The sequence below is a fragment of the Podarcis liolepis genome (genome assembly GCF_965112155.1).
Source record: "Podarcis liolepis genome assembly, chromosome: 2".
NCBI classification, from domain to species: domain Eukaryota; kingdom Metazoa; phylum Chordata; class Lepidosauria; order Squamata; family Lacertidae; genus Podarcis; species Podarcis liolepis.
The window spans coordinates 120,982,515-120,994,625 of record NC_139555.1 but is presented as its reverse complement, the minus strand read 5'-3'; the positions used below and the strand labels follow the sequence as shown (position 1 = coordinate 120,994,625).

Sequence of the window (12,111 nt, the reverse complement as noted above, 5' to 3'; positions counted from 1 at the left end):
GAAACAAGTATATGAAAGGGAAAGATATGGAAAGGCTGGATGTGTTTTTAAATGTTTTTGTTCTATTTTTCTTGGTTGTTTTATTGTATTGTTTTATTTTTTCTTTGATGTATTGTAAGGTATTGTTTTGTTTTGTCTAATTCTTTATTGTCTTCTTTTCCTGTTCTCTTTTTCAGTCATTTATAAACTCTTAATAAATATCTTTAAAGAAGAAGAAGAAGAAGAAGAAGAAGAAGAAGAAGAAGAAGAAGAAGAAGAAGAAGAAGAAGAGCCAAGTCCAGTGGTGAACCTGGCAAGTAAACAACGCGAGCCTCAGCCGAAAAGCATCCGCCCTTTCCCGCCCTTTCCCCGCCCCCAGCTGGTAGCAAGGTGGGTGGCCCCTAGCCAAGTAAGCCCGCCCACCCTGCGGGAGGGGGGGAGTGGAATATGTTGGGATTCTGCAAAGGATTTTGGGATTTGTTTATGTGAGTCTGCCGCATGTGCCTTTGTCTCTGCTTTGCTCCTTCTGTTGGGGGAAGCTGCCTTCTGCCCTTGTTTTGGGGACTGTGTGGAACCCAGTTCAGCCTCCTGGGACTGCTGACATGAAGGAAAGCAGCAAAGGCAAGAGAACCGTGATAACTGTTGAGGTGAAGAAGGAAATTATTTCCATACACGAAAGGGGGGTCCGTGTAGGTGATCTGGCAACGCAGTTTGGGATGCCCAAATCTACAATTAGCACCATCATAAAAAAGAAGGATGCTATTAAGGGGGCCAATGTTGCAAAGGGTGTTAAAACACTCAAGCAGCGGACACAGACAATGGAAGAAATGGAAAAAATGCTTTTAATATGGATAACTGGAAAACAGGAGGCCGGTGACAGCATTTCTGAAAGCATAATTTGCACAAAAGCTTTACAGTTGCATGCTGATCTCGTCGCAAAAGCCCCTGGACCAAGTGCTGAGACTGAGAATTTCAAGGCAAGCCATGGGTGGTTTGAAAGATTTAAGAGGAGAACTGGGATCCACACTGTTGTGAGACATGGCGAAGCTGCCAGTGCCAACCAATTAGAGGCTGACCAATTTGTTTTGGAATTTAAAGATTATGTTGAGTCGCAGGGCTTTGTTCCCCAGCAAGTTTTCAACTGTGATGAGACAGGTCTCTTTTGGAAGAAAATGCCAAAGAGGACTTACATAACAAAGGAGGAGAAAGCATTGCCAGGACACAAGCCCATGAAAGACAGGCTGACCCTTTTATTTTGTGCAAATGCAAGTGGAGATTTTAAGTTGAAGCCTTTGTTAGTCTACCATTCTGAGAACCCCAGGATATTTAAGAAAAACAAGGTCATAAAAAGCAAATTGCATGTGATGTGGAGGGTGAACAGCAGAGCTCGGGTAACCAGGCAATTTTTTATTGAGTGGGTTCATGAAGTGTTTGGGCCAAGTGTGAAAAAATACCTCCAGGACAAAAATCTTCCACTGAAGTGCCTGCTTGTTATGGATAATGCTCCAGCCCACCCTCCAGGCTTGGAGAACGAGTTGATGGAAGAGTTTCGTTTTATCAATGTAAAGTTTTTGCCCCCCAACATGATTCCTCTCATCCAGCCCATGAACCAGCAGGTCATATCAAATTTTAAGAAGCTTTACACCAAAGCACTGTTCCAAATGTGCTCTGAGGTGACCTCGGACACAGATCTAACCCTAAGAGAGTTCTGGAAGAATCATTTTAATATCCTCCATTGCTTACATATGATAGACAAAGCATGGAGGGATGTGACTCAGAGAACACTGAAGGCAGCATGGAAGAAATTGTGGCCAGATGCTGTCCAGGAACATGGAACGGAGGCTGTTGAAGAGGATGCTCCTGTTGTTGAGGATATTGTGTCTCTGGCAAATTCCATGGGCTTGGAAGTGAGTGGTGCTGATGTGGAGGAGTTAGTGCAGGAGCACAGGACTGAGCTCACCACAGAAGAACTTCAAAACATTCTGACGGAGCAGCAAAAGCCTGCAGCTGAGGAAATTAAGCCAGCAACTGAGGAAATAACTTCGTTGGAGGAGGAGAGCAGAGAAAGTGCACCTACAGCAACAATCAAAGAAATGCTTGCAAAATGGGCTGAAGTGCAAGCTGTTGCTGAAAAATATCACCCTGATAAAGATGCTCTAAGTCATGCCACTAACATCTACAATGATATCGCTATGTCTCACTTTATAGAAACCTTAAAACAACGGCAAAAGCAAGTCTCAATTGAAAAAAATTTGGTAAGGAAAAGATCCAGTGAGTCTGAACCAGGTGGTAGTGGTGTAGGTGGCAGTGGAGGACCCCAACCCCCTATCCAAACAATGACTATCATCAGTGCAGGTAAGAGGGGGGGGAATCACATTTTAGTTTTTAAAAAATCATCAATACGCTCAAGGATGCTTAGATGAGATGGCCAAGAGATGGCCTACCAGAAAAGAATGGCAGGTCAAGTTGATGGATTATGCCGAAATGGCTAAAATGACCAGAAGAATCAGAAATCAGGAAGACCAAATTTTTAATAAGGAATGGGGAAAATTTATAATTTATTTTTAAAACCATTGTAAACAGTTAAAATTGTTAGTAGGATTGGAATAACACTTGTAGTTTAATGGTGAATTTTGGACACAATGGAGAAGTAAAAGATTTGGATTATCATAAAAGATGCAGGAGGAAATGATTAACAGCAAGACCCACAAAGGGAAGGAGGGGAGTCCAGGAGATTTTTTGGAATCTTGTTTCTGTGTTGTATGTTGGATGCGACTGTAAAATTTTAATCTGAAATGGATCCTATAGCTCTGATCCAGCAGGTTTTTCTCCTTATGTCCAACCAGGTGGACTTTTAAAAAAAGTCTTCTGGGATTATACTAGCTGGAGATTTGGGATCATGTCCTCAAGAGCTGGTGGCCCCAGGCATAAGAGCCCAGCTGCCAGAACTTGATTTTGGGAGACCTATCGGACAGAAATAAGTGAGCTGCCTGTTATGTTCAATATCTGGGCATTCTCACTTTGGACCAGCCAACCCAGCTCCCTCCAAATCAGACAAACACACCATTTTTTTTAAAAGCCTGTTGCAGGACAAGGACAAAAGAGTGTGATTTAAAAACTTTGCTGGGTGGCTCCGAAAAAAGTCCACCCTCCTCCTCCCTGTGTGGTGGACTCCCCTTCCTTGGAGGTTTTGAAGCAGAGGTTGGATGGCCATCTGTCAGGGATGCTTTAACTGAGTTTATTCCTGCATTTTAAGGGGGTTGGTATAGATGACCCCCAGGGGTCCCTTTCTATGATTTTCTTGAAATGTTTCTGGGCGCGAGACAAACTGTAAGCAACTTGTCTTTCGTTGCTTTTGAGCAAAGAGGGAACCAGAGGAGGATCGCTCCCGGCTTCCCCAGGAAGGATCCGGGCGCGATGGACGAGGACCAGGCGGCTTCTGCCACTTCGCCCCTCAAGGGTTAAACGCACTGAGCCCCGCTTCCTAGAGGGGCAGGAAGTTGGAACGTTGTGTCCGTTGGGGAAGGCGACGGCGAGCGCACAGGTCGGGCATTGGCTTCCGGAAGGGTGACGTTCCGGGCGGAGGTCTGAAGCGTCGGAGAAAAGGGCCGGGCTGAGGAGGTGAAGGTGCAGCCTCGGAGGGGGGAGCGAGGGCAGTGCTGGGGGGGGGGAGAGGAGAGACCCCCCCCAACCTCCCTCTCGAAATCCACAGGTTGTGGGGCTGGGGCGCGCAACATGGCTGCAAAAAGGGACCTGCTCGCTTTATAGCTGGCTCTGCAAGGCTATCGTATATGGGGGTTATTATTACAGTATCAGTGCTTTTTTTCTTTTTAAAAAAATGTTTAGGGGTACTCTCATTTGACTCAAGAGAATCGCCATTTTATAGTTCAAATTGGGAAAAATAAATAGAGTAAATGGAGAAAAGTACAAAGATTCACAAAATGTTTAGAGGTATGCGTAGCCTTGCGTCCCCCCAGAAAAAAGCACTAGTTGTTATTATTATTATTAATCGTATATGGGGGTTGTTGCTGTTGCTGTTGTTATTTAATTCATCATATATGGGGTTATTATTAGTATTATCGCATATGGGGGTTATTAGTATTATTGTTGTATATGGGGGTTATTATTAGTCGTATTAGTATCATCATCGTAAAGGTAAAGGGAGCCCTGACCATTAGGTCCAGTCGCGGACGACTCTGGGGTTGCGGTGCTCATCTCGCTTTACTGGCTGAGGGAGCCGGCGTACAGCTTCCAGTTCATGTGGCCAGCATGACTAAGCCGCTTCTGGCAAACCAGAGCAGCGCACAGAAACGCCGTTTACTTTCCCGCCGGAGTGGTGCCTATTTATCTACTTGCACTTTGACATACTTTCGAACTGCAAGGTTGGCAGGAGCAGGGACCGATTCGAACTGCTGACCTTCTGATCGGCAAGCCCTAGGCTCTGTGGTTTAACCCACAGTGCCACCCGCATCCCATCATCATCATAGGATCATACTATTGTAGAGTTGGAAGGGACAGGGAGGCAAGGCATGGAGAGCTCAGCAGGCAGCACCAATCATACAGTTGGAAGGAACCCCCAGGGTCCTCTTATCTAGCCCCCCTGCAATGCAGGGATCTCTGCTAAAGCATTCATGGCAGGTGGCCCTCCAGACTCTGCTTGGAGATCTACAAGGAAGGAAGGAGAGTCCACCACGTCCTGAGGGAGACATTTCCATTGTTGAACATCTCTTACTGTCAGAATTTTTTTCCATATGTCTGGTTGGAATTTTCTTTCTTGTAACTTGAAGTCTCTTGTTTACATCTTCTCCGTCTCCTCCCTAGGCAGTACAATGGCGTTGAAGACACTACCAGGATCCTCCCTCCTTTGGGGTGGAGCAGAAAGAACAGGTGTGCAGCCATCTCAGGTAAGTTAGAGACCACCTGGCGGAGATGCAGGGGGCAGCCTGGACACCTCCGTTCTGTCTCACTATGCTGCGGGAGGCAGGGACTGAAAAACATTCCCCTTTCTTCTTGATCCCCAAATATATGAAGGTGATCAAGCGAGAAGGCTGTGGAAATGCCTTTTCTTGAGAGTCTTGAATCTAGCAAAAATAAAAATAGTAAGGCGATAGCAAAACTGATTTGTTTAAATTGTATGCCGCCTTTGTATGTTGAGAAATCTTTAAGCCGTTTACGTAGCAGATGGGTGGTTTTCAATTAACTCATTCCATCAGCTCAGGGATTACTGCTAGTGTGGCAGGATTCCACCCTGCTCATGTGCTGCCCACTCCCCATATGTGTTCCAGAGAGTTGGGAGACTACCCCTAGCACAGATTTGGGGGGGGGGGAGATGAGGGGAATTCCATTGCACGAATAGAAATCCCTATGCTGATATACCTTATCACTATGCTAAATGGAACCATTGTTGGCTATTTGCAGACTAGTTGCACTGCAGAAAGCTTGCTGGGCAGACCACATATTCAAGAAACGCAAAATAACTTTAGCTAAGTTTTAATAATACAAACAAAAACTCATTTTACATTAATTATAATATATCAATAAGCATGACCCATTCACCAGGATACTGAGAGAGCTAGGTGCTGCTCTTTATATACTGTACCCAACAGCTTAATTAACGTAACTTAACAGCACGTGCTATACTGCTTCGCAGCTGTAAAACTAGGTGGTGGTTGTTTTTTTAAAAAAACATAAATATTATAAATGAATAAAAAAATCCCACAGTTTAGTAGCTTAACTGCCCCTCATTTCAAACTGGGAGCAATGGTGTATGTAGGGAAGAATATTCTGAGTACAGAATATGTGCTTCTTTCAGTGCCTGGTGTCCTTTGAGGAGGTGGTTGTGTCTTTCACGAAAGGGGAGTGGGATCTCCTGGATCTGGGCCAAAGAGCTCTCTACAAGGAAGTCATGCTGGAGAATTATGCGGCTTTCATCTCTTTGGGTAAGGACAATCGTCCCTTGGTGGACTGACGCTAAAGGGGTAGATTCCTATTCTTGGAATTTGTCACTGTACTGTAGAGATGCCAGTGTGGAAACAGATGACCTGAATGCCATATTGAAAACGCAAAACACGGTTTGTGGAGATGTGAAGCTTAGGGGGTTTCACTTTTCCCTAACATGAACACAACATCCCTTTTTCTCCTCCTGTTTGTTGGAAATATGAAGGCATGGGAAAACGTGGGGCAGTTTTCTCCCCAGTTTTTCCTTTCTCCCCCAATTTTTTGGAAACAAATTCAGAAAAAAACCTTGGAAATTCCCCAGTTTTTCTGCCTTTCCCCCAGGCCTTCATAGCTCTACTCCTTGTTCCCTCAAACAACAGATGGGTGTGTTTGATTATTTGACCAGAGACTAGACTAGATCTGATAGGCCTTTTCTGTGATTCAACAGGGTGGTTCTTAGGTTCTCATGGGGAGGAGAAATGACCATCAGGCTGTGGTGTCCCATACGCAGAAATATCCCCAAACTAAAACCAAGTATCAGATTAATTCCACTGAGTTCAGATTCCCATCTCCTATTTGTTGCCAGCATATATAACAACCTGCCTTTCCCTGATTCGGGAGGACATAGGATTGGATGGGCTTGGAATGCCAAAGTATTTTCTACCCCAAAACAACGTGTCTTTCAGTTCCCTTGAAAGGATTTCCCAAACCAGACCTCATCTCCCGGCTGGAAGGAGGAGAGGATCCATTTCACTGGGACTCCAAGGAAGAGGAGATGTCGGCAGCAGGTACTTTCTTGGGAGTCTTGCGGGGCCATTTCATTCCCTGGGAACTGAGGAGGGGATTCCTTCGTGAATTTTTCAGCTTCTGCTTAATCTCACCGAAGACGGACGGACTCATCCGGCTGCGGGTTCTTCCTCGTAGACACACCTTGAGGCTTCACCCTCTTAACTCATGTCGCTGGCTCTCACCCCAAAGCTCCTTTCATGTCTGCCTCTGAGGTTTCTTCAAGTCGGTTTATTTATTTATTATAGATCTATATTTTTATGGGCAGTATTGAGTTGAGTCCTCCTCCCCAGGCTCCTTCATTGCATATTTAGGCACCAGGCAAAAAAATTCCTCTTCTCCTTTCTTTCTAAGAAAGGAGATTCCAGATAAACATCAGGAAGAACTTTCTGACAGTAAGAGCTATTCGACAGTGGAACAGTCTCCCTCAGGAGGTGGTGGACTCTCCTGCAGAAATCAAGTGGGGAATGGACCTGAAATGAATGTGTGTTGTTCTCTGAAATACTAGCATACGCCAAAGGTAACCTAGGTCTTAGCGCAGTGTGTAAAGAGGAAAAGGGGAGAATATTGGAGATGTTGACCAAAGATAAGCTGCTAGGTCAGGGGTCAGCAAACTTTTTCAGCAGGGGGCCGGTCCACTGTCCCTCAGACCTTGGGGGGGGGGGCGAACTATATTTTTTTTGGGGGGGGGAATGAACAAATTCCTATGCCCCACAAATAACCCAGAGATGCATTTTAAATAAAAGGACACATTCTACTCATGTAAAAACATGCTGATTCCTGGACCGTCTGTGGGCCGGATTGAGAAGGTGATTGGGCCGGATCCAGCCCCTGGGCCTTAGTTTGCCTACCCATGTACTAGGTCTTAGTTTTTACCTTGAACCCCTAATGAGATTTTCTTTTCTTTTCCCCAGCAGGTGAAGGGGAAGAATATGAAATTTATAAGGAGCCATTTCTTGTGTCTTTGGAAAGAGTCCAGCAGGAAGCGGGGAAAGGGGTGTTTGCAAAGCGAAGGAGACCTAAAATGCTGGATGGAAACAACTCCAGGGATGAGAGGACTGAATCCTCTGCTTCTCTGGGTGAGGAAATCCTGAGCTTGCGTGTATTTTACAAGGGAAAGAGAAGGAAAAGGTATCCATTGAGTGGGAAGACTTTGACAGAGGAATCGAGCTTGAGCCACCAACATATTGCCCACCCAGAGGAGAAACCGTACAAATGCCTGGAGTGCGGAAAGAGCTTTAGCCACAACGTGAGGCTTATCACTCATCAGAGAACCCACACAGGGGAGAAACCGTTTCAGTGTCCTGAATGTGGAAAGAGCTACGCTGAAAGAGGGACACTCATGATACACCAAAGGATCCACACAGGGGAGAAACCTTACAAATGCGAGGAGTGTGGCAGGAGCTTCAATCACCGGTCCAATTTTACTTCACATCGGAGAACTCACACAGGGGAGAAACCTTTTAAATGCATGGAGTGTGGGAAGAGCTTCAGCCAGAGCACAAGTCTTACCACCCACCAGAGAATCCACACAGGGGAGAAACCATTTAAGTGCACTGAGTGCAGGAAGAGCTTTAGCCGGAGGTCGAGGCTCACCTCTCACAAGAGAACTCACACTGGGGAAAAGCCATTCCGATGCCCAGAGTGTAGGCAGAGATTCAGTCAGAAAGCCCAGCTTTATTCCCATCAGAGAATCCACACGGGCGAGAAGCCGTACCAGTGCCCCCAGTGCGGGAAAAACTTTGGTCACAGCACAAGCCTTAGCGCTCATCAGAGAATGCACACAGGGGAGAAGCCGTACGAATGTCCACAGTGTGAGAAAAGCTTCACTTACAGGGGGAGCCTTATTGCTCATCAGAGAAGCCACTCCCTGGAGAAGCCAAAGGAGTGCCTGCAGCCTGGGAAGGGCCTCAAGGAGAGATCAAGCACTTCTTCACATCAGAGAGGCCACACAGGAAAACTCTGGATATACGGTCCCTTGCTTACAAACCCAGCTGACGGTTCAGCGCCGGTTCCCTGTTCACCTGGCAAGGAGACCGATATTAATGGGAAATTCTTTGTTTTATTAAAAAGATGAGCAGTTTGACTCTTGGGCAAATGCTATTCAGTCCCATCGCTTTGCTTCCTTTTGCGTTTGCGAGCTACGAAAATCCCCTCTTGCCGTCATCCTGTGTCGTTATCGTTGTCAAATGTTTGGGGCAAGGCTGTGGCTAGGCAGTTTTCATTTGTATCCTGCTTTAAGTATATTCTAGTGGTCATGTTGCACATTGAACCTCTCGGGTGGTGCTAAGGCCACCTTCAACAGTACATTTTGAAGCACTTCAAACAGCCATGGTTTCCCTGCAAAGAATTCTGGGAGCTGCAGTTTGTCATGGATGAGAAGAAGAAGAAGAAAAATCCACCCATCCAACTGGGTTGCCACAGCCTCTCTGGGCAGCACCCAACAAAATTTTAAAAGGACCATTAAAAAATCAAAGATTAAAAACTTTCCGATAGAGGACTGCCTTCAGATGTCTTCTAAACATCAGATAGTTATTTATCTCCTTGACATCTGATGGGAGGGCATTCCGCAGGGAGGGTGCCACTACCAAGAAGGCCCTCTGCCTGGTTCCCTGTAACCTCAATTCTTGCAGGGAGGGAACTGCCAGAAGACCCTCGCAGCTGGACCTCTGTGTCTGAGCTGGACGATGGGGATGGAGACGCTCCTTCAGGTATACTGGGCCGAGGCCATTTCAGGCTTTAAAGGTCAGCACCAATACTTTGAATTGTGCTGGAAACGTACTGGGAGCCAATGTAGGTCTTTCAGGACCGATATTATATGATCTTGGCCGCTCCCAGTCACCAGTCTACCTGCCGCATTCTGGATTAGTTGTACTTTCTGGGTCACCTTCAAAGGCAGCCCCACGTAGAGCATCGTTAGGTGATGCCCCTGTTCCCCTAGCAGAGCTACATTTCCCAGAGTGGCTAAAAAGGCTATCCCTCTTGCCAGGGAACTCTAGGATTTGTAGCTCTGTGATACTCCCGCAATTCTTTGGAGGAAGCCACGACTGTTTTAAAGTGGTATCACGGTGATTTAAATGCATTGTGGCTTTAGGGTTGCTGGGGAAAGGCTGTTATGTTGAAGGGAGCTGAAAGCAGTGTCTCCTCCCCCCCCCCCCATGGAACAACTGGGAATTTTGGGAAAGCTCTGCAGATGGGGCTGGGTATGCTTTTTTGTGTGTGTGATTTTTGTAACTCTAATGTGTAATAGCAGTTTTTAATGTAAGACAATCCATTGTGCTGGAGAGTGATTATTTCTGTGCATACTATAGAGCTCAGTGCTTTCAATCTCTTTCTGGATTCCGCAGCTTGAATTTTACACAATTGCATTTGTTTAAATAAAAGCAGAACTTGCTTTCAGGACATCCCCCCTTCATTAGAAATCACTGCTTTCTAAATTCTGGGTTTGTGCTTTTCCCATGTTCTGGAGCCACTTTTGTTCCATTTATTTCAGCACCTGCACTCTGCTGCTTTTTGCAGAACTTCCGTCATGTAGCATCTGGGCTTTTTTTATTAACTACTTGCTCCTCGTTTGAAAGGGGAAATGAATATTATTTTTAAAATTTCCTAAGGTTTCCTCCCTGCCCATCACCGTATGGTCACAGGGAGGGCAGATTACAACCATTTAATAGGCAATCAGTACTTTTTTTTCTTTAAAAAAATGTTTAGGGGTACTGCCCCTTTGGACTCAAGAAAATCACTATTTTATAGTTCAAATTGGGAAAACTAAATACAGTAAATGGACAAATGGACAAAGATTCACAAAATGTTTAGGGGTATGCAGAGCCGTCTTTCCCATAGGGCTTAGTGGTTCGTTGCGCCAGGGCGCTGGCCTCTCAGGAGCGCCCCAGCGAGTGGGGGAGCTTCGCAGCTCTGCCGGCAGCCTCCCCTTTCCCTGCACGCCCGCCAGCTGCGCCTCGCCAACCATATGGCTGGCGGACGTGCAGCTTGCCTCCCAAACCTCCGCGGGAGGAGAGCGATCCCTGCAGAAGCTTAGGATGGAAGCTGCGCCCCACCAACTACCGTATTTTTCGCTCTATAAGACGCACCAGACCACAAGACGCACCTAGTTTTGGGAGGAGGAAAACAAGAAAAAAAATATTCTGAATCTCAGAAGCCAGAACAGCAAGAGGGATCGCTGTGCAGTGAAAGCAGCAATCCCTCTTGCTGTTCTGGCTTCTGGGATAGCTGCGAAGTCTGCATTCGCTCCGTAAGACGCACACACATTTCCCCTTACTTTTTAGGAGGGGAAAAGTGAGTCTTATAGAGCAAAAAATACGGTATACGGCTGGCTGGTGTGCCACTTCCTTCCCAAGCCTCCCTCCCTCCCTGACCCCACACCCCCAGTCTTCCCTCAGTAAAGTAGCATTTATTACTACTTGGGAGGAGGCGGCAGCAGGAGTAGCAAGATGATCATTTGGAGGCACTGGGTGGATCTTTGCCCCCCCCCGGTGCCGCATATGCTAAAGACAGCCCTGGGGGTATGCGTACCCCTGCGTCCTATCCAGAAAAAAGCACTGTATGCAATTATAAAGCAAGTCAAAACTGTTCCAGGCATAACAGAACAGGATGAATTCAACAAACGATGTGGGTCCCACAAAGAGAATGCCTTCACTGTCAAGGACCAGGAGGAAGAGACGCATCTTCTGCACCAGTGAAGGGGTGCAGACAGGGTGGCATTGCTCCCTCCCCCCCCCCACACACTTAAGTGTTACTGTGGGTTCCTCAGAAGATGGGTGGCAAGGCATGGGGGCCTCAGCAGGCGGCATCAATCATAGAATCGTATCTCCTCTCAGTCTCCTCTTTTCCAGGCCAAACATACCCAGCTCCTTCAACCATTCCTCTCAGGCTTGGTTTTCAGACTCTTCATCATCTACACACCTCCCAGCTTCTCAACATCCTTCTTAAATTGTGGCACCCAGAACTGGGTCTGTTTAGCCTGGAAAAGAGGAGACTGAGAGGAGATAGGATAGACATCTTCAGATATCTCATGGAAGGTGGAGCACGCTTGTTTTCTCCTGCTGTGGAGGGTAGGACTCGAACCCTTGGCTTCTGAGATTCCGACTAAATACCAGGAAGAGGTTTGTGACATTAAAAAACGTTCGACAGTGGAACGGACTCCCTCGGTAAGTGGTGGAGACTCATTCCTTGGAGGTTTTTAAGCAGAGGTTGGCTGGCCATCTGCCATGGATGCCTTGAGATTCCTGCATTGCAGAGGGTCAGGCTAGATGACCCTCAGGTTCTTTTCCCACTCATGATTCTGTGATTTGTGCAGTACATAGTTAAACTATGGAACTCCCACAAGAGGCAGGTATGGATTAGACACAGAGAAGTAGACAAATTTGTGGAGGTAAAAGCTATCCAGGTACA

At 46.4% G+C, this 12,111-nt stretch overlaps 1 protein-coding gene across 8 annotated transcripts; it reads left to right on the top strand.

Moving 5' to 3' along the window:
- The first annotated feature begins 391 nt into the window (after window positions 1–391).
- Window positions 392–10,102, top strand: LOC310701086 (uncharacterized protein). Of its 8 annotated transcripts, none has more exons than XM_083491307.1 (5): window positions 392–2,334; window positions 4,801–4,883; window positions 5,792–5,918; window positions 6,603–6,704; window positions 7,617–10,102. In XM_083491307.1, the coding sequence occupies exons 1-5, from the start codon at window positions 582–584 to the stop codon at window positions 8,777–8,779; spliced, it is 3,228 nt and encodes a 1,075-aa protein (XP_083347433.1). In that variant the 5' UTR covers window positions 392–581; the 3' UTR covers window positions 8,780–10,102. The 8 variants fall into 8 exon arrangements, with proteins under 8 accessions (XP_083347433.1, XP_083347434.1, XP_083347439.1 ...); XM_083491308.1 differs by having other exon boundaries at window positions 427–2,334; window positions 7,620–10,102; XM_083491313.1 differs by lacking the exon at window positions 392–2,334 and adding an exon at window positions 3,379–3,600 and having other exon boundaries at window positions 7,620–10,102.
- Window positions 10,103–12,111: the final 2,009 nt, after the last annotated feature.